Here is a 23,245-nt window from a genome sequence, read left to right as displayed (position 1 = left end):
CATTTCTAAAACCTGCATTTGCAAAAAATAAAAATAAAAATGGTTTATCAGGAATTGACCTTGGACCTTGTTCTATCAGCAAAACCTGCTCTTCGGGGGAAAGAAGCTCTTCAACTCATCAAGTACAAATGCATTCAATTTCATATTTTCCCTCTCTCTCTGTAGCTCCTTAACAATGAGGCTGAAAATGTGGGGATTGAGTTTGCAGATGCAAAACGGCTTGGCAGCTGGCCAGTCTCCCTGCAACCCAGCTCCTGTCTGTTCTACCCACGCCAGGGAGTCCTGGAAAAGGGCACTCCTAGATCTGTCTGTCTGTCTGTCTGTCTGTCTCTCTCTCTCTCTCTCTCACACACACACACACACACGCATCCAAGGATACATAGCAGTGGCCAAACCCGCTGGTTATCAGCCCTGTGATCTATGGAAGCCCCCCTTCCCGATGTGGCCCCAGCCATGGGCCCAGGGAGCCACGAGGCCGAGGTGGAGCCAGCCTGGGGAGACTTACATTCTGCTTTGGCACAGATGAGGCAGGCGGTGGTGCAGTTGAAGAAGTTCAGGATCCCAGCGACAGCCACACTGATGTCGGTGTTGCTGGGGTGGAGGTTCAAGGTTGTGAATCTCTGGAGCTGGAACTTGACGAACTCTTCGGGGGCCACTTTGAAATGAGGGACCTGGCAGGAGGAGCAACGACGGGCAGCGAGAAGGATCCAGAACGAGCAAGAAAGAAAGAGCTGAGACTGAGCCCGGGCAGCAGGGGGCAGGTGTGTTCATGCCACCCCTGTGCCACACACCAGTGGGAGACAGAGCGTGTAGGGACCTCATGCTCCAAGGGAGGAAGACACCATTGCATCCCGAACAACCGTGAGCCAGGAAGGACCAGGATGGGTCCCCTGGTCAGGATGACCCCTTGGTCAGGCCCTGTGACAATGTACTGTGGACTAGGGGCTGGAGATTGGGACACAGCAAGGTTAAGAGTAGGTCTTTATCCTCAGAGGGACTGATGGCTGCTAGGCAGAGACAACTGGCCCTGGTGGGCATAATCCCTAGGATAGTTTACGTGTGGTTAATGAATGAGAGCAGAGAGGGCAGAACAAGAGAAGAACAGTACCTTGGGGAATGAGAGGAGGCCCCTTAGCCCAGCCCACAGGTGCATAAAGCAGCTCCCAGCAGACTTCCTTGGTAAATGCCCAGGGGAGGAGGGGACAGGGGTGGGTGTCCTGCAGACATGCATCCAGGGGAGGAAGCACCCCAGACCCTGAAACAGTCTAGGGAGCCTCTGAAGGGAGCTGGGTGAATACAAATCCACTTCGCCATCACGAGGACAGTGTCAGCTTCCTTCTGTGTCTATTACTGGCATTTCCAGGAGGCACAGCCCTGCCTGCTGTCTCTCCTCTCCCAGGAAGAGCGATGAACAGGCTGCGATCCTGGCTGTACTGGCAGCATAAGCTACTAGGTAGGTAACAGGCGCGTTACAGCACAATAAGCTGCCATCCACTTGGATTTTATTCTGCTTGCTTCATCCCCTGGTATCCAGAGCTGGGAGAGGGGAAGCTGAGCATGGGTCTGCACGGCTGTTCAAGCAAGTGAGACTCAGGACAGACCGCAGAAAGAGCTTCCTGACGGGTGAGTCAGTTGGCTTCTAGAATGGATCGTTCAGAAATAGTTACAGAAGTTTCCTTTGCCTGGCCTGGCCCTGAGGTTCTGATGCCAGGAATCTGGGGAGATGCGGAGAATGTCTCAGTAGGATTCTGCTACCCACCTCGCCCTTTCTAAGTTTCTGGGAACAGACCGCCAGACAGCCGAGCTCCTCTGAGATTGGGGTGGGAAGAGGGCAGGGGCTTAGCAGAAACTCGGGAGGCAGTTCTTGAATTTTGATTGCATGAGTCCTGCAATCACGGGGAGAGTGACCGGTATTTCCCAGCAGAGATGGAAAAGTGCAGAGCTGGAGAGAGCCTGGTGAGCTATGAAAGAGGACTCCGAAGAGTAAAGCAGACCCCACGTGTCTCGTGTGGGATCATTTTTCCTGATTCTATTTTGCATCCCGCACAATCTGTCTAAAGTGAAGAACAAAAGCACCTTCAAAGGAAGAGGTTTCCAAGGAGCAAGATGAAGGCCAAGGCTTGGGAAGGGGGAGGTTCAGTGGGGGCCAGGATGGCCTGGCTGGTTGGATTAGACATTTCAGCATTTCTGACCAAGGTCCTGCCTGTATCACTGGTCCAGCCTACTGGACTTAATCAGCAGCTAATCCAATAGGACAGTGTGGGGCCCTTGGGGATACCCAGGTCCTAGATATGGATGGGGAAAATCCCATGAAGTTCAAAGTCAAATGGGTTTGGGGATCTGCAGAGCTGTGTTTGCATCCAGGCTCTGCTATGTGATTTACCGGCAAGAGGTTTAACTGTCTAAAGTTCACTCAAATGGAGACAACCACAGGTGCATTTTATAGCTATGGGGGTTGGGGGGGATACAGGAGAGCTCATGTGTGAAGGGCATGATAGCTTAGTGCCTAACACATAGTAAATGCTCAGGCAATGTGCTTTCTCCTTTTTCCCCAAATATTGGGAGCTCCCAGAAAGCTCTTAGAGCTGTCTGTGCAGGGGTGAGGGGTGAGGGCCTCCCAATAAGGGCAGTGGGTGGGGAGCCTCTGGCATGATCATCACCTTGAAGCCTGCTGGGAGCAGCCAACTGCTCTGCGGGGGCCTGCGCAGGGATGGCCCAGCCCCATTCTGCTGATTCTCTCTTCAGGACAAAACGAAGATCAATCCCTAATCGATCTGCAATTGCAAATACATCCCAGGAAGTCGTCTCAGAGGTGCGGGGAGGAGAAGGAGAGGTGAGCAGGATGAGGAGGGCAGTGAGGCAGAGAGCAGCAGCCACAAGGGCTGTGGAGATGTTCAGAGTTAAAGGGATGGACTCCTTGTGAGAACTCCATTGCTTTTCCCTGGAGCTGGGGGTAATCAGTGGAAGGCAGTTCAGCCTCATAAAATATTAAAAGCAACGCATAATCTGAACGGAGATGAAGGGTTGCTGTGGAAGGCACCTGACCAGACAGAGGAGGGGTAAGTGGCTGCTCCCTGGCTGGCTGGGCGGTGGCACAGGGGTGGGGGTGGCGGAATGGAGGGGACGGCTGCAGGTCAGGGGCTCAGCATCTGGCCTGAAATGCCAAACAGGGCCAAGAGGAATCAGCCACCAAATGCCAGGAGGAGGCTGTTTTGGGGGAGGGGATTGGCAGGATTGTAAGGGATAGCAAAGAAAGTGTAATGGGGAGAAGAGAGAGAGAGCGAGAGCGAGCAAGCCCAGGGCAGAGCAGCAGAGGGAACGGGGGAGCTGAAGTCCTGGCAAACCCACTCAGTAAGATGACAGCCACTGCTGGCAGCATGACCTCCTGCAGATTTGAGCTGTTTCTAGGAGCCCGGCAAGAAAGATTTAAACACGAGGTCCAACCTCTTGGCTGCGGCCAGTGAGATGCTAGAAGGGACCGCAGCAGGACACAAGCTGATTTGTAGCTTGGGCTGAGTGACCTCTCAGGACATCTGAGGGGGAAGGAGGTGAGGAGTTGACAGTGTGGACCCAGCACCTGGCAGGGAGGCTCCAGGGGCTCAGCTTACAGGGGAGCGGCCCAGCCCCAGGAGGAGCAGGACCAACCTCCCACCCAGGCGAGGGCTGCAGGGCACTTGAGCGTGCGGGTAACAATTCTGAGGGTGGATGCATGAAACAGGGAAGACTAACGTTTTTGCTAAAGCCTCAGGGACTCACCAAGGCCTCTGGCTATAAAAGATAGCAGGGGTATCACGGGATCAGTTGCCAAGGGGGCCTGGGCAGGCAGAAGTCTGTCGGAGGCACCTGCTCTGCAGGGGTAGCTTGCTCAGGAGGCGTCTAGTTTGTCCTACAGTGGCTGCTCCATGGGATCCTAAGTGGGCTTCTGCAAGGCTGAGCCTGCAGCTCTCCAGGGCAGGTGCCACATGGAGGCTTCCTCCCCCTGCTCCTCTTCCTCACCCTCTCTCTAGATCCTGACCCCATGCCCCTCCCTACCAAGCTGCCTCTGTCCCCTAGGAAGCTGCTGGGGCCTAGAGGGGCTAGGGACATTCCCACTGTCTCCAGGATACGTCTGAAGGGGAGGGGTAGCTGCATTCCAGTAAGGGTGAAGAGAGCCCAGCAGCATACAGAATCCCTAAGTTCCGAGTTTGTCTCCTCCAGGGAAGGAAGGGGTGACCTGGCAGAGCCGGAAGGGCTGTGACTCTGACACTTGTCCTCTGCCACTATTTTTTCCTATGGAACTGAAACCAGAGATGATAGCCCCAACAGTCGGGGGTCAGAGACTCCAGTTCCAGGTTGCACCTGCACCGGAATTTCAAATGAGGAAGAAAGCCAAGCAAAATCTCTGCTCAGAGAACTTAGCAGACAGAAGCTCTCAAACCTTATCTTAGCAATGAAGCATACTAAGGCCTCCCCAACCCCAAGACATTCTTCCCCAGTGTGTAGATGGATCACCATGGGGCGGCTTCTATGAGGATAGACATTCGGACTTCAGCCCTCCCTGTACCGCCACCTCCAGGAGGCCACCAGGGCCCCCACCATGGATTCTGAGACTCAGAGAGTTTAGCTTGAGAATCCTGCTGTCACACTGCTTCTCTGCGGCCCCTTCATCCAGACAAACCAGAAGAAAATGCTCACCCATGGCCCACTCCTCTTATCTGTACAGGTGCTGCTGCTGCTGTTGGTAACACCAACCCAGGTTTGATGGGCTCTTCCAGTCCTTAGGAGCCAAGGCTGTCTCCAGGCCAGGCACAGGCCCTGCCCCACAGGTGTCCCCCCAACCCTGCCCAGCACTCACCTCCTTCTCCCCACAGATGTTGCTGATGATGGAACTGGAGGCTGGGCTGGACGATGGTCCCAGGACAGCGACCACCCCCTTGGGGAGGATCTGACACACTGCAGCCATGGCAGGGGCAGGAAACAAAACAAGGGACTCATCAGGTGGGGCCTGAGCAGCAGCCTTGAGCCCTCCACTCCTCCCTGGCTGCCCCTCACCTTCTGCCCAACCGTTCCCCAGCCCCTCGCCGACCCTCCAAACCCACTGTCCCTCCTTCTCCCCCTGGACTGCTGGGCTCCAAGACAGTTTTATTGGAGTTTATGGAGAGTAGTAAATGAGGAAATGACCCAGGTTATGACAACATATGGCCATGGGCAGCAGGGTGTATAAATCGTCCGGCTGTCACCAAGGACAGAGGCTGACAGAGGCAACCTGCGGGTTCCAGCTCCTGGCCCGGCCTGCAGTGCCGGGCAGAAGGCCCAGCACACAGAACGGCCGCCCAGCCTACAATCCTTTAGTACAACCCAAACGTCACAGGAGTCTGGGAGGAGGGAAGGCAGATAGGCAGAGGGACGGAGTACGACACAGAGAGGAAGAAGGCGGATTCAGCCGCAGCCCAAGTCTGTAGGAGAGAGGCAGGTAGCGCAGTGCAGTGGTCAAGTTGCCTGCACCCATATCGGACAGCCTGGGTTTGATGCCCGGCTCAGCCTCCTGCTAATGCACACCCTGGGAGGTAGCAGCGATGGCGCAAGTGCTTGGGTCCCTGCCAGCCACGTGGGAGACTTGGATTGAATTCCTGGCTCCTGGCCAGGTTCAGGCTTGGCTGTTGCAGGCATTTAGGGAGCAAACCAGTGCATGGAAGAGCTCTCTCTGTCATGTCTGCCTTTCAAATAAAAATGAAAAAAAGAAAACTTTAAAAATAATAATCAAGATTTTTAAAAGTGGGAGCAGATGAGAGAGAAAAGGAAATAGAAAATGGGAGGGGGGCGGCAGAGGGGACTCGTAGGTCACTGCCTCACCTGCCTGGACCCTGGTACACTCCTTTGCTGTGTCAGGTACTGACCTGCCCAGCCAGCATGCTGTGAGCACGCACTTCCTCCGCCTGGAACGTACCCCACCCCTCACGGCACTGGACACTCACTCGCTACCCTTGTAAATGTGCCTGGCTTCTTTTAGGTGGAATTAGCCCTGCCTGGGACTCCCAAGGCCCCTGGTTTAGACCCCTGTGTCTGTATCAGCTTCAGCCTGTTGTCTAGAGTTCTCCTCTCACTCGACCTCAAACCTCTTAGGGCAGGATCTGAGCCGCCTGCATCTCTAACCCCCACTGAGGAGCCATCCAGCTCCTGCGTGGATGAATGAGCCCCGCGGTCAGAGAAGAGGATGGATGAGTTAAATGAGTTAAGTGCTCCGTGTTGAGCAGAGAAAGCAGAGAAGGGCAGGAGGTAACGGGGGACCCCCAGGGAGAGAGAGCATTAGATAATTCCCATCATGCACACTGTGATGTCAGAAGCAGGAGCCACCCCCCAGAACAGGCAGGAGCTGTAAGATACCACATTCCTCTTGCAAAACCCAAAGCTTCCATCCACATTCAGTGAGTCCTGACTCCCATTAGGCCGGGACACAGAGATAAGGGATGGACGCACGGTTTCTTGGTGAGTCTGCCACTCTCTCCAGAGCAGAGTCTACCCATTGGCCAGCACAGCGGAGCGATGGCCTGCAGGGGCACAGCCAGTGAGGGAAGAACCTCAGCGTCTGCACCCAGAATTGGAATTCACCATAGGAGCTATGGCTCCGTGAGCTTGGGCAGGGATCCCACACCATCCCGAGTCGCAGCTGACTGGGGGGGCATGGGCAGAGGTTTCCCTGAGGGGATGCATCATCCTGAGAGTCAGAACCATCCCTGGTGGCAGAAGTAGTAATGACCGGGGCACTTGACCTCTGTAGAGCCTCTTGGAAGTTCCAGCCACTTCCACAGGAGTGAGCCCACTGACTCTTCCTGCCGGCGAGAGGCCATAAGTCCATCATCCTACCAATTCCCTACAGCGGCCTGGAGGAGACGGGGAGGGGTCTGGTCTCCTGATTTGACCACTAAGGACCCAGCATCCTCGAGATGTCCAGTGACTCACCTCGGGTCGCAGCATTTGGAGTCACGGCTCCTGACCCCATCAGCGTGCACTCTGCTCCCTCACATCCACTATGTGCCTGCACAACTCCCTATAGCCACTCCTCCACCCAACTCCTCTCAACCTCTTACCTTGAGGCCCCGCAAGCCCGCCTCAAGGCACTGCATCTGCTTCCTCCAGGGTCACCGTGACCTGTCAGCAGTCACCTTGCTGCAGCACTTGAAGCTGGCCTTGCTCTTCTGGATTTCCCAGCACCATCCAATCCTGGCTCTCGCCCACCTCTCCCCACCAGTCTTTCTCTCTTCCTTTTGTTCAATCTTCTTCCTTGTTCCAGTCACTAAACCCTGGTTTCACTCAGGCCTTACTCACTCTTGCCTCGACTCTCCCCAGGCAATCCGACACTTTGGCCTGTGTCCTGCTGGAGCTCACCGTAGGGCCTCCCCTCTGGCATCCGGAGCCAACATGGCTGAGAAAAGCAGTCACGCGGAGCACGGGCTCTGCAGCTAGACTGTCAGGGTTCGAGTCCCAGCTCCTGGGGATTCTGTCCCCTCTCCTAGCTGCGAGACCCTGAGCGAGTGATGGAACTGCTTTGGCCTCGTTAGCTCACCCGTAACACCAGGATACTAACAGGACCTCTCTTGTAGGTGTGGTGAGAATTCCAGTGACTGAAGACACACCAAGTGCTTATACCAGCACCTGACATGCTACACAACCCTTCTTATTTCCCATCACATTGCATTCGCTGTACACGGGGTGGGGGGTGGGGTGGCAGGCTTCAGAAAATTCGTGGAAAATGGAATAAAGATGTTTATGTTAGTGCCCAAAATGTTGAAACCCATGCCTATAAGGAGTCCTCAGAAAGTTCATGGACATGTGCATTATTAAAAACTAGGCATAGAGTGGCTGGTGTTGTGATGTAGTGGGTAAAATTGACGCCTGCAGTGCTGGCATCTCATATAGGTGCTGGTTCGAATCCTGGCTGCTCCACTTCTGATCCAGCTTTCTGCTATGGTCTGGGAAAGTCCTTGGGCCCCTGCACACACATGGGAGATCCGGAAGAAGCTCCTGGCTCCTGGCTTTGGATTGGTCCAGCTCCAGCCATTGCAGCCGTTCAGGGAGTGAACCAGCAGATAAAAGACCTCTCTCTGTCTCTGCCTCAGCTTCTCTGTGACTCTGTCTTTCAAATAAATAAATAAATCTTTAAAAAGGCATGAATTTAAAAAACATTTTATACCAGAATAAAGTTAACATTTAACCCCATTTTTCCACAAACTTTTTGAAGGACACCCATATATTTCACTGTCTGATTTGATCTCCACACTTGTATAAAGAAGATTAATTTGTATCTCTCTTTTACAGACAGGGAAATTGAAGGTAAGGAAATTTAAAGGGCCAGGATTGTGGCATTTCAGATAAAGCCACCACTAGTAATACTGGCATCCCATGTAGGCTCCACTTTTGATTCAGTTCTCTGCTAATGGCCTGGGAAAAGCAGCACAAGACAGCCCAAGTGCTTGGGTCCCTGCCACCCACATAGGAGACCTGGAAGAAGCTGCTGGCTTCAAGCTTCAGCCTGGCCCAGTGCTGGCTGTTTGGCCATCTAGGGAGTAAACAAGCAGATGGAAGACCCTCTCTCTCTCTCTCTCTCTCTCTCTCTCTCTCTCTGTAACTCTGAGTTTCAAATAAATAAATCTTAAGAAAAAAAAAGTAAAGACAAGACAATTGAAGTACCTGGTTCAAGATCTACCTGTATGCTAGAACTCAGCTTGCACTTGGAGACCCAGGCAGCACCAAGATTGAAGCTCTCTCTGTCCTCTCCTACTCCTTGTGGCTCCTCGAGCTCAAAGCTCTAGGTACTCTTGGTTCCTCTTTGCCTCCTCCACTAACTCTGATTACCTCCCACACCAGATTCTACCCATGTGACCTGCTCACTCCCTGCTGCCAATCCTCCCAACCCCACCCTGACGCCGAACTCCCACTACTGCTGTTCTGAGTCAGCCCCTGTTTATGATCTGCCCTCTAAGGTATCTCTCTGGCTCCAGGGTTTTCCACTTCTAATCCACTCTCCCAGTGACAGCCCTAAAACACAGCTTGCTCTTCCAAAGCAGCGAGCTTGTCTTGCAGACCTGTGCATCGTCAATACCTGGCACACAGGCCGACTCAGAAGCCCACACCCAATAAATAGTCACCGGAGCCCGCTCAGCATCTTCCACGGAGACCTGGAAATCAACTGAATGTCTCATCAGGAGGGGATGGTTACATAAAGTGTTGGTCATATGCTCAAATGGAATATTATTTAGGCGTTTAAAATGCTCGTGAACAGTTTATAATAGTACTAAAGATATTTATGTAATAGTATTAAGAGAAAGAAGCAGGATATAAAATTATATGCATATGAAAGCTACAACTAAGTGAATACAAGGACTAGTTATGCATTGAGGGATGGCTTCAAGAAGATGTTATTAAAGCCAACATTTATTGAGTGCTAATTAAGGCCCACTGGAAGCATTTACAGGAATTGACTTATTTAATTCTAAAAATCACCTGACAAAATAGGAACTATTACTGTCATCCTCATTTTACAGATACACAAACAAGAGAGGAAAATAAAACAGCAGAGTGAAGATTCAACTGCTCAACCCTTGACTCTAGGGACCAGTCCCTACCCACAGCCTCCCACAGGGATGGCAATTAGCTGAGATGTTCGCAGAGACTGCTTTGGCCATCGAACACTGAGTGATCCTCTTCCCTTTCTCCTTTCTCTATTTCCTATAATGAGTGCGTATTCCTTTTACAACATATTATTGAAAAATACAACACCATAATAGAGAAATGTGTTCTGATGAGCTAGTGAAAGCCGGGAGGATCTGACCTCTTCCGGGTCCTGCTCCCCCCTCCACACTCCCACCGAGTCCTGCCGGCTCACCTGGATCGCAGTCTGTTTTCCTACCTGCGCCTGTTCCCCAGCGGTTCTCTCTGACTAGATACTTAACCTGCTGCTTGGGATGCGTGGGCGGAAGTCAGAGGTCTGTGAACATTTTTTGGGGGAAAAAATCCCATCATTATTTTCTCTAACTCCCTAGTGAAATGCAGCGTCGCCTTCCATTTCGAGCGCAGGCAACAAACCACGGTGTATTAACAGTACCCGCGACTCTCACCAACAGAAAAAAATCACCAATATTTCACACCACATTACAGTGCTGTGGGTATCATGAAACACCACTGATATTCACTGCCACTTCAAAATTATTGTAATAATTGGAGCCAATGCTGGGCTTGGCCATTTAACACATTAATAAAAAAGTGCATCTATTCCGGAGCCACTATTACACTATTTTAACTGCATTCCATATAATTGGTTTCCTTGGCCATCCTAGATATTTTATCTTTTCCACTGAAGGACTTTTTTTTTAAAGAAAGGCTACTAGTGTCTTCAGGGTATCACCATCAAGGCCTTCTCTGTCCCTTCGGCCTGACAGACTCCTACCAAGCCTGCAGTGCCCAGCTCAGAGCTTGCCCCCAGGTACGACGGCCTCCCTCCCTGTCATCGTGTCACACTGTGGCTCTGAGTCAGCCGCCTTTAGGAGACGGGGCACCTCTCCTATTCTCTGAATTCCCAGCCAGCTTCTGACCCAGGCAGGCTCACAACATTGAGCCTCCACAAAGGAAGTTTCTCCTGAAGACAGCCCAAAAGAGGGCCACAATCCCTCCTTGCATTTCCAAATCCAAGACGCTCTGAAACTGGACGTCTTTCATCAGACTGATTTGGTGCTGAGATCTGATCTAAATGGGCGGACAGGGAGCTCTTGGCAATGCATGCATGTCCCAGTGTAAGCGCAGATCTTGAGGGTGAGATGTTACTGGCCATGTTACTTAATGTGTGGTGTATGCACCACATGACCTGTCAACGTCTCAAACGTTCTCAATTCAAAACACATCTGGCCCCAAGGGTTGGTGGGCCTGTGCCTGCTGTTCTGAGAGCTCTCACTCACACCTGTCCACGTGTCCAGCTCTCTCACGGGATCGTACGCTCCTCCAGCGCCAGGGTCACATCTACTCAGTCCTGGCAAAAGGCACTGCTCAATAGATGGTTACTCAGCTGAATGGAAATGATCCAAATGAGTCCACTGAAACTGAATGATCGTCTCACCAGCAGTCATGGCCTGGGGACTGCCTGGACCTGGGAATTGGTTCTCTGTGAAGGATGCCCTGCTCGGTAGAAATGGAAATCATCTACAAAAGGCTCTCAGCTGGAACCCCGGGATCCCGATTCCACAGGCCAAGGCCATCCATGTGAGGACCTAGAGAAGTTTGTGGGAGCCACGGCAGGGGAGGGAAATCCGCTTGACCTCTGCGTCGCAGGGAGCAGAGAAGAGAGGAAGCATGGAGGCAGGAGTGACATCGCCATGGCAACTAAGTTTTCCAGCCAGCAGAGCAGCTGCTGGCATAAAAGACCGCCATAGGGTGTTGTGAAACCACGGAGGGACTCCTTCCCCTCCAAATTGCCAGCTTTGGCCTGAATTTGGAGTTCCCTTGGAAACCTGGGCTGGCTGGAGAGGCTCACGGACACTCACTCCTTTCTTGAGACGACCCAGGACGCTCTCACCCCTTGGACAAGGAAGAGTGCAGGAGGGAAGGGGCTTGCTGGGAGGTGGCTGGCCCAACTGGGTGAACTGTAGGTGATAAGGACTTCAGCGCCCCCCAGGGAAGGGCCAACCCCTTAGGCCCTCCTCACTGACATGCTGTGGCACACGTGGGCCACTCCCTGAGCGTGGGCTGTAAACAATCACAGCCTTCCAGGGCAGACAGAGATGAGGCGCAGAGAGAGCTGGGAGAACCCAGAGTCCTCCACAAGAAGACACTTCATGGTGTGGAAGGCTGAGCGAGTGGAATCCAGGGTCTCTCCGTGTGCCTGTTTATGCCGCACACCGCACACAATGCAAAGCCCTCGCCATCCCAGGGCAAGGTGAGCAATGGCCTCCTTCCATGCTCCTCTCCTAGGTCAAAGCTTTCTGGAACATGTTCCCTTCTGAAATCTCCGTGAGTGGACAGTGGCTTCTGAGGATTGGTCTTACTGGTCCCGGAGCCAAGGAGAGGCATATGCAGGGGCAGGAGTGACAGGTCTCTGCACCCTCACACCCTTTGATGGCTGGGGTCTGCCTGGTCGGGGTTCCCTAGGTAGTGGAGAATGTCAGTGGCCCAGTGGGAGAGTCCTCAGCTGGCCCCAGACTGCTGTGTGAGTAGCAACACCATACACCGGGCTGTTCAGGTACCAGGCCCCCAGCTGCTGGCCATACTACCACCTGTGTCCTTACAGAGACCCTGAGAGGGAGGACTGCTACATAATCCTACGACTCATACTATCGGGCAAAACGTGCTGCACACTTGCACCAGGCCCCACACTGCGCTAAGTCTTACTTGCATCATCTCACATGATCCTCACAAAAACCTCAGGAACTGAGAACACTATTCCCATTTGACAGATGCACAGGACATGAGCCCAAGGTGCTGGCAGAACCGGGACTAGAATCCTGATGCATACAATCCAAGCACCAGACCACACTGGCTCTCCGACCCGGCCCCTCCCCTGCTCCCACAGGACCTCTGCTTTCATTTTATCGTTTTAAAGATTTATTTATTTCAAAGGCAGAGCAACAGAGAATGAGAGAGAGAGAGATTTTCCGTCCATTGGTTCACTCCCCAAATGGCCCCAAAGGCCAGGGCTGGGCCAGGCTGAAGCCAGGAATCCAATCCACATCTCCCACAGGGACCAAGCACTTGACCATCACCTGCTAATTCCAAGGATCTGCATCCGTAGGAAGCTGGAATTGAAGCAGAGCAGGGTCTCAAACCCAGGCACTTCGTTATGGGACAAAGGTGTCCCAAGCAGTGTCTCTATCACCATGCCAAACACCCACTCTTCATGTCCTAGTCCTGACCTCCTGCTGTGCTGTCTGAGCCACTCCCCGGCTCACCCTCAGCAGAGTCACCTAGGAGTCCTGTAGATGTGCAGATGTGCAGATCTTAACATCTTCCTGGAAATCAGCAATGGCCTCAGTGGCCCCATCTACACAACGCAGGCCCGGATGACTTCTTTTTTTTTTTTTTTTATTTTTTTTGACAGGCAGAGTGGACAGTGAGAGAGAGAGAGACAGAGAGAAAGGTCTTCCTTTTGCCGTTGGTTCACCCTCCAATGGCTGCCGCAGCCGGTGCGCTGCGGCCGGTGCACCACGCTGATCCGATGGCAGGAGCCAGGAGCCAGGTGCTTCTCCTGGTCTCCCACGGGGTGCAGGGCCCAAGCACTTGGGCCATCCTCCACTGCACTCCCTGGCCACAGCAGAGAGCTGGCCTGGAAGAGGGGCAACCGGGACAGAATCCGGCACCCCGACTGGGACTAGAACCTGGTGTGCCGGCGCCGCAAGGTGGAGGATTAGCCTAGTGAGCCACGGTGCTGGCCCCAGATGACTTCTAAGCACCGTGATCCACTGCGGTTCTGAGTCCCCAGTGGGCATCCGTGACGTGGGAAACTCAGAGGAGGACAGCCAGGAACTGTGCTGGATGACTCATCACTATTTGTGTGCCTGTCTCTTCCGGTGAGTTCTTTTTTTTTTTTTGCCTTATGCTGACTTCGATTCATTCTATTGAGGGATGCCGACCTCACTTATTAGAGGCGGCTCCAAATCGCCGAGGTCATGCCCACGGAGCCTGCGAGAGGCTCAGAAGCCTGCGCAGGAGGAGCAGCCCCGCAGAGGTGCGCTGCAGCTGCACGAGGCTCCGATAACCAGCGTGCACCTGGGTTTCAAGGGGAAACAAGTGTGAACAGCTGATAGCATGCGCGGCCTCGCAGAGACGAACCGAGGCACAGGTGAGGGGCTCGCAGGGAGCTCCCCCCTCCCCGCCTCTAGCTCTGCAGGAAACTGAACCTCAGACTGGCTCTGGCAGCAGCAGGGCCAGTGCCTCGGGGTGTTTGCGTGGCAAAGGGGTGGGCACTTAGTTAAGCTCTAATACATCGGCCGCAGGGGACACACTGATCTATGGGAACAGAGGACCGCGATGCCTTGTGGGAGCTCCCTGCAAAGGAAAGGCTGAGATGGAGATAAGATACAGAAGCGGAGAGGGAGGGGCCGGCCGGGCAGGAGGGAGGTGACCCCACAGGGGCTGTCCATTCCTTTGATTTCAGATCCGTGGGCTGCAGAGAGGGAGTGGGGATGTCAAACACCAGGAAGCCTCAGGCGGAAATGGTGAAAGGGCAGAGGGAGGGGAGGTCGATGTGGACTGCAGGATGCTGCACCGGCCACCTCCACTTTGAATAAAGCCCTACGTGAGAATCTGGCTTCCTGAGCCATCTAGAACAGAGGGCAATTTCTCCTTGCATCTTGCCAGTGCCCAGGCTGGCTGCTAATTAATGCTCCGTGTGATGTTTTCCACCTGCAGTCGTCACTCTCAACCATCAGTGGAGGGGGACTGACCTCTGGACTCTGACTTCTTCTCACTTCGTTCTGAAATAACCGGTGCCTCCCCAGGCAGACTCTCCCAACCCCGAGGAGGTGTGCACAGAGCTCTTTGAAACCCGCCCACCACTGCACAACCTGTGGGATCGGATCAGCCCAGCCTCAATCAGAGCCTCTACCCTTCCCAACCAACATCACCGTCACCTGGGTGTCTTTCAACACCCTGGAATAGGTGGGGTTTGGGGAGCTGCCTGGGGCCCCAGAGTCACTTGCATGTTTTTTAATTAATGGTGGAGATTAGCCCTGGGCCACTAGCCCAGAGACAGCAGAGCCTCTGAGCGGCAGTTGGCGTGAGGCGGCCCACCACAGCCTCCAAAGCACAAGGCTGTCAGATGCATCAGGCCAAGAAAACCAGGCAGGGAAGGGGACTATCCAATTAGGGTTGGAGTTGACAGCAAACAGGTCGCTTGAGAGGAGCCCTGGAGATGGTACTGACATGGAGGTATGGCTGAACTTTAAAACACAGGAGACAGGGGGAGGATGGGAGAGGCTGGAGGAAGGCTGCCGACAGGGGAGGGTGAGAGGCGAAAGCCAACAACAAAAGCCAAGGCTGCCGCATGCTGGATGCAGCCAGCCCTCCGGATGCGTGGGTTCCACGGATTCAACCAACTGCAGAGCAGAATCCTTTCAGACGCTGCCTCTGTCCTGCTCATGCTCAGCCTCCCTAAACAACGCAGTGTGCGGTGAGCGTCACATAGCAGTGACACAGTGTTCACCAGTAGAGTTATCTAGAGATGAGGAGCAGGCGTGTTTAGCCGAGGGACTCAGATGCCTGCATGCCACAACAGAGGGCCTGGGTTTGATCCCCACCTCCAGCCCTGACTCCAGCCTCCTGCTGACTCCAACCCTGGGATTCAGAGCAGCGGGGTCCCTGCCACCTACATGGGAGATCTGGATTGGGTTCCCGGCTCCCGGCTGTGGCTTGGCCCGTCCTCAGTCATTGTGGGCACTTGGGGAGTAAACCAGCAGAAGGGAATTGGAGTGGGCATTTAGCCTAGTGGCTGAGATGCTCATGCTTCACACGGGAGACCTGATTGGATTCTCAGCTCCGTCTCCTGACTCCAGCTTCCTTCGTCTAATGCAGACCCCAGGAGGCAGTGGTGACAGCTGAAGTAACTCGGTTCCTGCCACCCACATGGGGGGCCTGGAACTTTATGAAGAACCCTCATGTGCATGAATTTTAAAACTTTTTTGCACCATAATAAACTTATCTCTTAATTCCTTTATCCACAAACTTTTTGAAGTACCTCTGTACTGCAGTCTCCCCAAAGTAGAGATCACAGATCACAGCTGTTGTCCTTCCTCCACCATGGGACCCTCATTCCCACTCCCCTGTCCCAGGACCTGTGCTGATTTCCAGTCATTGCTTCAGCCACCACCACCAACCCATCACCCACCCGCCCCCTCAAGGAGGCAGACAGCGGGCTGGAATCTCTCTAACAACTACCTGGATGGTGTTTAAAACCTGTTGTGGGGGAGCACGCTGCCCTTTGGGGTAGAAAGATCCAGAAGCCCTCTTTTCTAACAAATGCTAATTGTGTCTCAAACACACTAAGCTGTAAAAGCTGAACTGAGGGCCATTTGGTAATAAAATACTTGGCGAATAAAAGAAAGGCATGAAAAGATACCCAAAGCTCTGTAATGTGGAATAAAGATAGCAATTTCCTTCATCCCCCTGATTCACGGAGTTTAATATTTAAGACGTACTGACTTGACTAAGCCAGGCGGAGGGGTCACCGGCAGAGGAAATTTGCATCTGTGCATGGTGCTGTCCACAATGGGAAAATCTGTGCTCTGGGTTCTACCAGGGCAGCCCCAAGAACCCAAGACAGGAAGGAGGAGCTGGCTCCTCAAACACAGATGACAGAACCATCCAGCAACCTGAGCCCTTGTCTGAGACCCGTCCTTGGGGACAAAGAAGCGCTCCTGGGCAGGATTAGGAGGTTCACAAGGAGTCGTTGCTGACGCTTCTGCTTTCTTCTGGAAGCTCCTGGGAAACCTGAACCTTCCTTTCCCTGCATTAGAAATTAACCTCTGTAGCAGCCAGGATGTTTGTGTGTTTCATGTCAGATTCTCGTTGCCTAGAATAAAGTAGAATAGGCGCTCACTGAAGACTTACTGACTAGATGCTGAAGGAATGACCACGTGGGTGCTTGTCTCCCATGCCCCCTCCTGGAGGCCTCGGAGCCCAGAGATCCTCCTGTCCGTGCAGTAGGAGCCACCTTCTGTCACAGCTGCCGGACCAGGAGCGGACACTCTCCCCAAGGCAGTTACTAAGCAATCTGGCCAACACCTGCAACCTGTCAGACGGGCCACGCAGCAAGACTAGCCGGGCTAATCGGATCCCGTACCCTGGGAATGCAGGGGCACTGAGGGGCCTGGCTGGGGTGCACTCTGAAGGGACTGCAAGCCACCTGAGGGCAAGGGACTGTGTCTGACCTGCTTCCCGATTGTTCCCAACGCATGGGAGCCTAAGTTGTGCCTGACATCAAGAAAAATCTCCATAAAGGTTCCTGAGTGAACAAAGAGAATAAATTGGGCCTGGGGAGCCGTTAGAGAACAGGTGTATGATGAATAAGCCAGCGAAACCAAACTAGCAGGGGGGAGGGCTTGGATCCAATGCTGCAAAATACTGCAAGAGCACTGAGAGAGAGAGAGAGAGAGAGGGAGGGAGAGAGAGAGAGGGAGGGAGGGAGGATGACTCTGATGAGTCTCTGGAGCCACGGCTTTCCTCCATTCTTGCCTGTGTGGCTCCTTTCAATGTCCCACCTCTAGTGCCTGGGCCAGGGTAAAAGGTTTTTCTTCTCTTGCACCCCTAACACCCCAGGCATTGCTAGATGCTCAAATGGAACACCAGCTGCCTGACATAAACACTCCAGCGAGCAAATTGTTTTTCTGTTTTGGCCATTGAGCACTGTTAAAGGTCTAAACGGATTGGAGACAGGAGAGGGGTGCTCGGCAAAGTCTCAGGGCACAGATGCTAAGGATCCACGGCCTCCACCAGGGGCTCTTTCCTGGGAAGTTGCCGACCCACTAATCTGGGCCTAATCCAGCGAGGTCGCCAAGGCAATACCAGCAACCTGCCAGGGGATGGCAGGAGAAGGGTAGCCGATGTGCTCTGGGCTCGCAGGTCCCAGGTCCGGCTCAGCCACTGCCTGGCTCAGTGGGCGGGCAAAGCACTCAATGTCTTCGAGCCTCCATTTTTCTTCTCCAAAGTGGAACCAAAAACAGTTAACTCTCAGGCTGCTGTGAGAATGAACAGTGGTGCCCTGCGCGTGGCAGGGGCTCCACAGGAGCAAGTTTAGTCACCTCTCCTACGGCTACTGCAAAAAGTTCATGGAAAATGGAATTAAAACATCAGCTGATTTTGGTACAAAAATTTTTTAACTCCATGGAGCTTTTTCATAATATGGTTTTCCATGAACTTTCTGAAGACCCCCTCCTATGCATTTCTGTAAAATACTGCAATTCACAGATGATTTTCCTATATTTTCGCTTACTTAAATCTTCGCTACTGGTGAGCCTTGCAAAGTAGAGCCTAGCACTCCCATTTTATAGCTGAAGAAACTGAGGCCCAAGGTTCCCGTGGTGATTGGTCAAACTCCAACCCAAGTCCCAATTCACTCCCACGACACTGTCTTCAGCAGGAGAAAGCAAGACAATCGGTCAGTCATGAGATGGCTAAGCTGCCCCGGGCTGGCCCTCTCTTCTTTCTTAATGATACACAGGATTTCATTCAGGGATTTGTGCACAAAATGTCCAGGAGGTGAATGGATCGATATATGAAAGGAGGAATGAGTGGGTGGATCAATGAATGAATGAACGTATTTCTTGTCTTAGCTCTACTCCACACGTGACTCACAACAAAACCTGAGACTAATCCAGGCTGAGAGCCCTCGGGGGCTCCTGGTGCACTTTCTCCCCCGCCCCTGGGGATATCTGCATCAGAGGCCTAGCAATGGACACGGCTCACACCGCCAGCTCACCCTCTGCCAGCCACGGAGGCAGAGGGCACCGCTGCCCCTTCTACGTACTGGTTTCTGCAGTCTCGTACTCGCTGTCTCTGAGCAGCTCAAAGATGTCCACTTCGACCTTGGCCTTGCCCAGCCTCTCAGGAGCGCGGTTGATGCGGTTCTTGGCCAGGGTGATGGACAGCCGTTCCCCTCGGCTGCACTCCATGGGGTCGTCCAAGATAGCAGCTGTGGGCAGGCAACCACAGGGAGACAGTTGGTACTCACCCGCCACTGTCACCCCACCTTCTCCAGCCTCCCCTGTGGCCACCTTCCTCTTCCAGGCAGCTCTGCCCGACCCCATCCTCCCGGCCAGCCTCAGAACGAGCCTCCAAAGCAGGTTCTCTGCATTCTCCAGAGCTCAGGGTAGCCAGGGCAGGGCATTCCGGTGTGAACGTGCATGCCCGGAGCCCTGGGGTGCCCTGGCAGGCTCTTGTCTGTGTGAGGTCCCTCAGCCCAGGGGCCATGATGCCCTCGGACACACGTCTACATGCACACAGACAGGCACACGTGTGTAAAGGAAAGGAGACCGGCCGTCTTTTGGAACTGGAATTCTGGGCACGTGAAGAACTCTCTCCAAGGTGAAAGGGCATTACAGGAGGCCAGAGTGTGGCATGAAGGGGCAGCTGCAGAAATGCTGAGTGCTGGCTCCCAGGACCTGACACCAGTGAGCCATGTCACCAGGGGAGCCACACGTTTTCTCAGGACCTCTCTTCCTCACTGAACAGCAGGAACAGCGATGTTCGTGAGGATCAAGAAGATAATGTAGGTAGATGGCCCGGCACAGACTTCATCAATGTGGATGGCCACAGTGGACTAGCACCGAGAGCCGCCCATTGCGAAGAGTAAGGGTTATAGCATCACAGAGACCCCGCTTCCAGTGCTGGTTCTACCCTTCATCACTCAGTTCCCCACTTGTAAGGAAGTGCAGAAAGCCTCCTCCTGGGGTTATTCTGAGGATTACCTGGGACAGTATGTAGTCACCAAAGTGTCTTTGACACAGAAGGCACTCAATCAATCTAGTACTGAGGTCCTTAATTCTCTAGAGAGGGAAAGTTACAAAAATGAAAATCTCCATCCAAAAACTTGCATACAAAAATTCCTAGCAGTATTATTTGTAATTACCAGAAAACGGCAACAACCTACATGCCCACTGACTGATGGATAAATAAAATATGGTCTACCCATACGATGGAACTTCATTCAATGACAAACACAGGAATACAGGACAGGTGCATGGGTGGACCTTGAAAACATGCTAAGTGAAAGAAGCCAGACACAGAAGATCACATGCTGGATGATGCCATTTCTACGAACTCTCCAGAACAGGTGACTGTATAGAGACAGAAAGTAGGTTAGTGGTTGTCTAGAACTGCCGGAGGGCAGCTGGGGAGAAATGAGGAGTGCCTGTGAATGCATTTGGCACTTCATTTGTGACAGGGTGAAAATGTCCTAAAATGGATTATGGTGATGGTTGACGACTCTGAGAATACACTGAAACCACTGAATTGCACACTTTCAGTGAATGAATTATGTGATAGGTGAATTATATTTCAATAAAGCCATTAGAGGGAAAAAAAGAAAGATGAAGCTTATCTTTCAGAGGTTGATGACAAGACAGGGAATCAAGCCAAACAGAATTCACTTCACTCTGTCTGGGGTGGACAGAAAGGCCTGGGTCCCACGCACAGGACTCCAATCCTCATTAGCACCATTTCACAAACCAGAAACCAAGACACAGAATACGGCAGAGGATTTTTCCCCCCTATTTTGGGGATTTACTTAGAAACATAGTCTTATTGAGCAATAGACAAATGTTAAATTTCATTCTCAGGTTGGCCATGCATGCCAGGGCAACCCAACAGCATCCCAAGTCATAGATGATGAAGTAAATGCAACAGCAAAGTCCATGCACTCCTAAGGTGGCCAAAGGACGCCACAGGTGTGAATGCAGAGTCTGGGCTCCCTCATACCTCCTGCCAAGGGAAGCAGGACCGGGACAAGGAGGTTGCTCAGGAAGCAGAAACCACAGCAGTGGTGCTGCACCGTGTCAGCAACAACGACTTTGGGCCCAGAAAGAAAGTGAGGAGTTTGTCTTAGGTGGAGGTCTGTGGGAGGACCCCAGGGCTCCACAGGAGGGAAGTTGGGGGCAAGGCTGCCTATCTAGCCCCATGCCCGTGGAAACAAGCACAACTCCACATCCATCAGTTTCAGATATTTGGGTTCTATATAAGATCTGATATGGGAAAAATGCTGCACTGTTAAAAGCATCATAGTGGAGGGCCCGGCGGTTAAAACGCAGAGAGCCTGAATTCAAGTCCTAGCTCCACTCCTGACTCCAGCGTCCTGCTAATGCACACCCTGGGAGGCACTGGTGATGTTTTTTGTTTTTTGTTTTTTGTTTTTTGTTTTTTTTGACAGGCAGCGTGGACAATGAGAGAGAGAGACAGAGAGAAAGGTCTTCCTTTGCCGTTGGTTCACTCTCCAATGGCCGCCGCGGCCGGTGCGCTGCGGCCGGCGCACCGCGCTGATCCGATGGCAGGAGCCAGGTACTTATCCTGGTCTCCCATGGGGTGTAGGGCCCAAGCACTTGGGCCATCCTCCACTGCACTCCCGGGCCACAGCAGAGAGCTGGCCTGGAAGAGGGGCAACCGGGACAGAATCCGGCACCCCGACCGGGACTAGAACCTGGTGTGCCGGCGCCACAAGGCGGAGGATTAGCCTAGTGAGCCACGGCGCTGGCCCACCAGTGATGGTTTAAGGGGCTGGATTCCTGCCACCCATGCGGGAGACCTGGGTTCACTTCCCAGCTCCCGGTTTCAGCCCAGACAAGTCCCGATTGTTTGGGGGCAGATGGAAGGTTGCTCTCTTTCTCTCTCTCTCTCTCTCTCTCAGGAAGGTAAAGGAAGGGGAGGGGAGGGAGGGGAGGGGAAGAGAGAGGAAGGGAGGGGAGGGGAGGGGAGGGGAGGGGAGGGGAGGGGAGGGGACAGGAAAATGAAAACCTCAGCCTAGTCCTGGAGCATGGGAAAGAGATACCGAATGTCAGGAGTCAGCAGCATCACGTAGCACAAGCCACAGAAAGACGACACAAGTGCTATGTTTATCCAATGACAAAAGCCGTGTGCGTGCTTAATGGACATTAGCTTGTTGACCCTCGCAGCAGCTCTGTGGACTAGGGCTGTTATCTTAATGCAGACACGAGAAAACACAGGTGAGAGGAGCCGGCGACCTGTCCATCTCTCAGGGCTGGCGGGCAGGAGAGGACAGAGGTGACCTCAGCTGGTGACTTTGGACCTGGCACCCTTGCCCGGGGCTCGGCTTCCCTCCCGTGAGAACCCCTCTTGCCAGGGACTTGCTGCTGGGGCACAGGAGCCTTAAAGCCACTGCAGAGGAAGTGTCATGGAGATGAGCCAACTTGGAGACATTAAAGGTGACAGGCTGGACCATGGGCTCCGAAAACTCTACCTCTCCCACTCCCACCCCAGCCCCTGTGAGCTTTTTATTTTTTAAATTTTCTTGCAATACAATATTTAGGTTTTTTTAAAGATTTTTTAAAGATTCATTTACTTTTTTTAATTATATATTTATTTGAAAGTCAGAGTTACACAGAGAGGAAAGGTAGAGAGAGAGAGAGAGAGAGAGAGAGAGAGAGGTCTTCCGAGGTCTTCCGTCCACTGGTTCACTCCCCAGTTGTCCACAACAGCCAGAGCTGTGCTGATTTGAAGTCAGGAGTCAGGAGCTTCCTGCGGGTCTCCCATATGGGAGTAGGGGCCCAAGGACTTGGGCCATCTTCTACTGCTTTCCCAGGCCATAGCAGAGAGCTGGATTGGAAGTGGAGCAGCAGGGTCTTGAACCGGCGCCTATATGAGATGCTGGCACCGTAGGCAGTGGCTTTACTGGCTATGCCACAGTGTCGGCCCCTTATTTACTTATTTGAAAGGCAGAGTTACAGAAAGAGAGGAGTGAGAGAGAGAGAGAGAGAGAGAGAGATTGATTTTCCATCTGCTAGTTCACTCCCCAAATGCCCTCAAACAGCCAGGATGGCCTGGCCGAAGCCAGGAGCCAGGAGCTTCTTCCAGGTCTCCCACATGGGTGCAGGGGCCCAAACACTGGGGCCATCCTCTGCTGCTTTCCCAGGTACATTAGCAGGGAGCTGGATCGGAAATAGAGCAGCTGGGGCTCAAAGCAGTGCCCATAATGGGATGCTGGCCCTGCAGGCCGTGGCTTTAACCTGCTGAGCCACCATGCCGGCTCTTGATTTATATTTTATTTATGTGAAAGTCAGAGATGCAAGGAGAGGGAGGGAGGGAGGGAGGGAGAGAGAGAGATTGATCAATCATCTAACAGCTGGTTCACTACCCAGATGGCCACAATGGCCAGGGCTGGGCCAGGCAGAAGCCAAGATCCAGGAGATTCTTCTGGTTCTCCCACATGGGTGGCAAGAGCCCAAGTACTTGGGCCATCCTCCACTATTTTCTCAGGCCATTAGCAGGGAGCTGGAGCAGAAGTGGAGCAGCTGGGACTCAAACTGGCTCTCAAATTGGTTGCTGGTGCTGCAGGTGGAAGTTTTACCAGGAATGCTACAATGCTGGCCCCTGCTTTTTTTTTTTTTTAAAGATTATTTATTTATTTGAACGGAAGAGTGACATAAAGGAAGAGATAGAAAGAGTGATCTTCCATCCATTGGATTACTCCCCAAATGGCTACAATAGCCACGTATGGACCAGGCCAAAATTAGGAGCCCAGAACTCTATCCTGGTCTCCCACGTGGGCAGCAGGAGCCCGAGG

General features: G+C 53.0%; 1 protein-coding gene across 8 annotated transcripts in view; it reads right to left on the bottom strand.

Moving 5' to 3' along the window:
• Positions 1 to 23,245, bottom strand: part of GRIK4 (glutamate ionotropic receptor kainate type subunit 4) — a 433,666-nt gene that overhangs the window by 157,754 nt on the left and 252,667 nt on the right. For all 8 annotated transcript variants that reach the window (XM_051819416.3, XM_051819403.3, XM_089313654.1 and 5 more), the window contains 3 exons: positions 18,482 to 18,646; positions 4,835 to 4,932; positions 506 to 671 (listed from right to left, as the gene is read on the bottom strand). In XM_051819416.3, coding sequence (XP_051675376.1) covers positions 506 to 671; positions 4,835 to 4,932; positions 18,482 to 18,646 — 429 coding nt within the window. The remainder of the gene's footprint in view (positions 1 to 505; positions 672 to 4,834; positions 4,933 to 18,481; positions 18,647 to 23,245) is intronic.

The sequence above is a fragment of the Oryctolagus cuniculus genome, chromosome 1 (assembly GCF_051225735.1).
Source record: "Oryctolagus cuniculus isolate XC-2025 breed Fujian yellow rabbit chromosome 1, ASM5122573v1, whole genome shotgun sequence".
In the NCBI taxonomy this organism is placed as follows: Eukaryota; Metazoa; Chordata; class Mammalia; order Lagomorpha; family Leporidae; genus Oryctolagus; species Oryctolagus cuniculus.
Note: the sequence above shows the minus strand (reverse complement) of the source record. Positions and strands in the feature narration are given on the sequence as shown.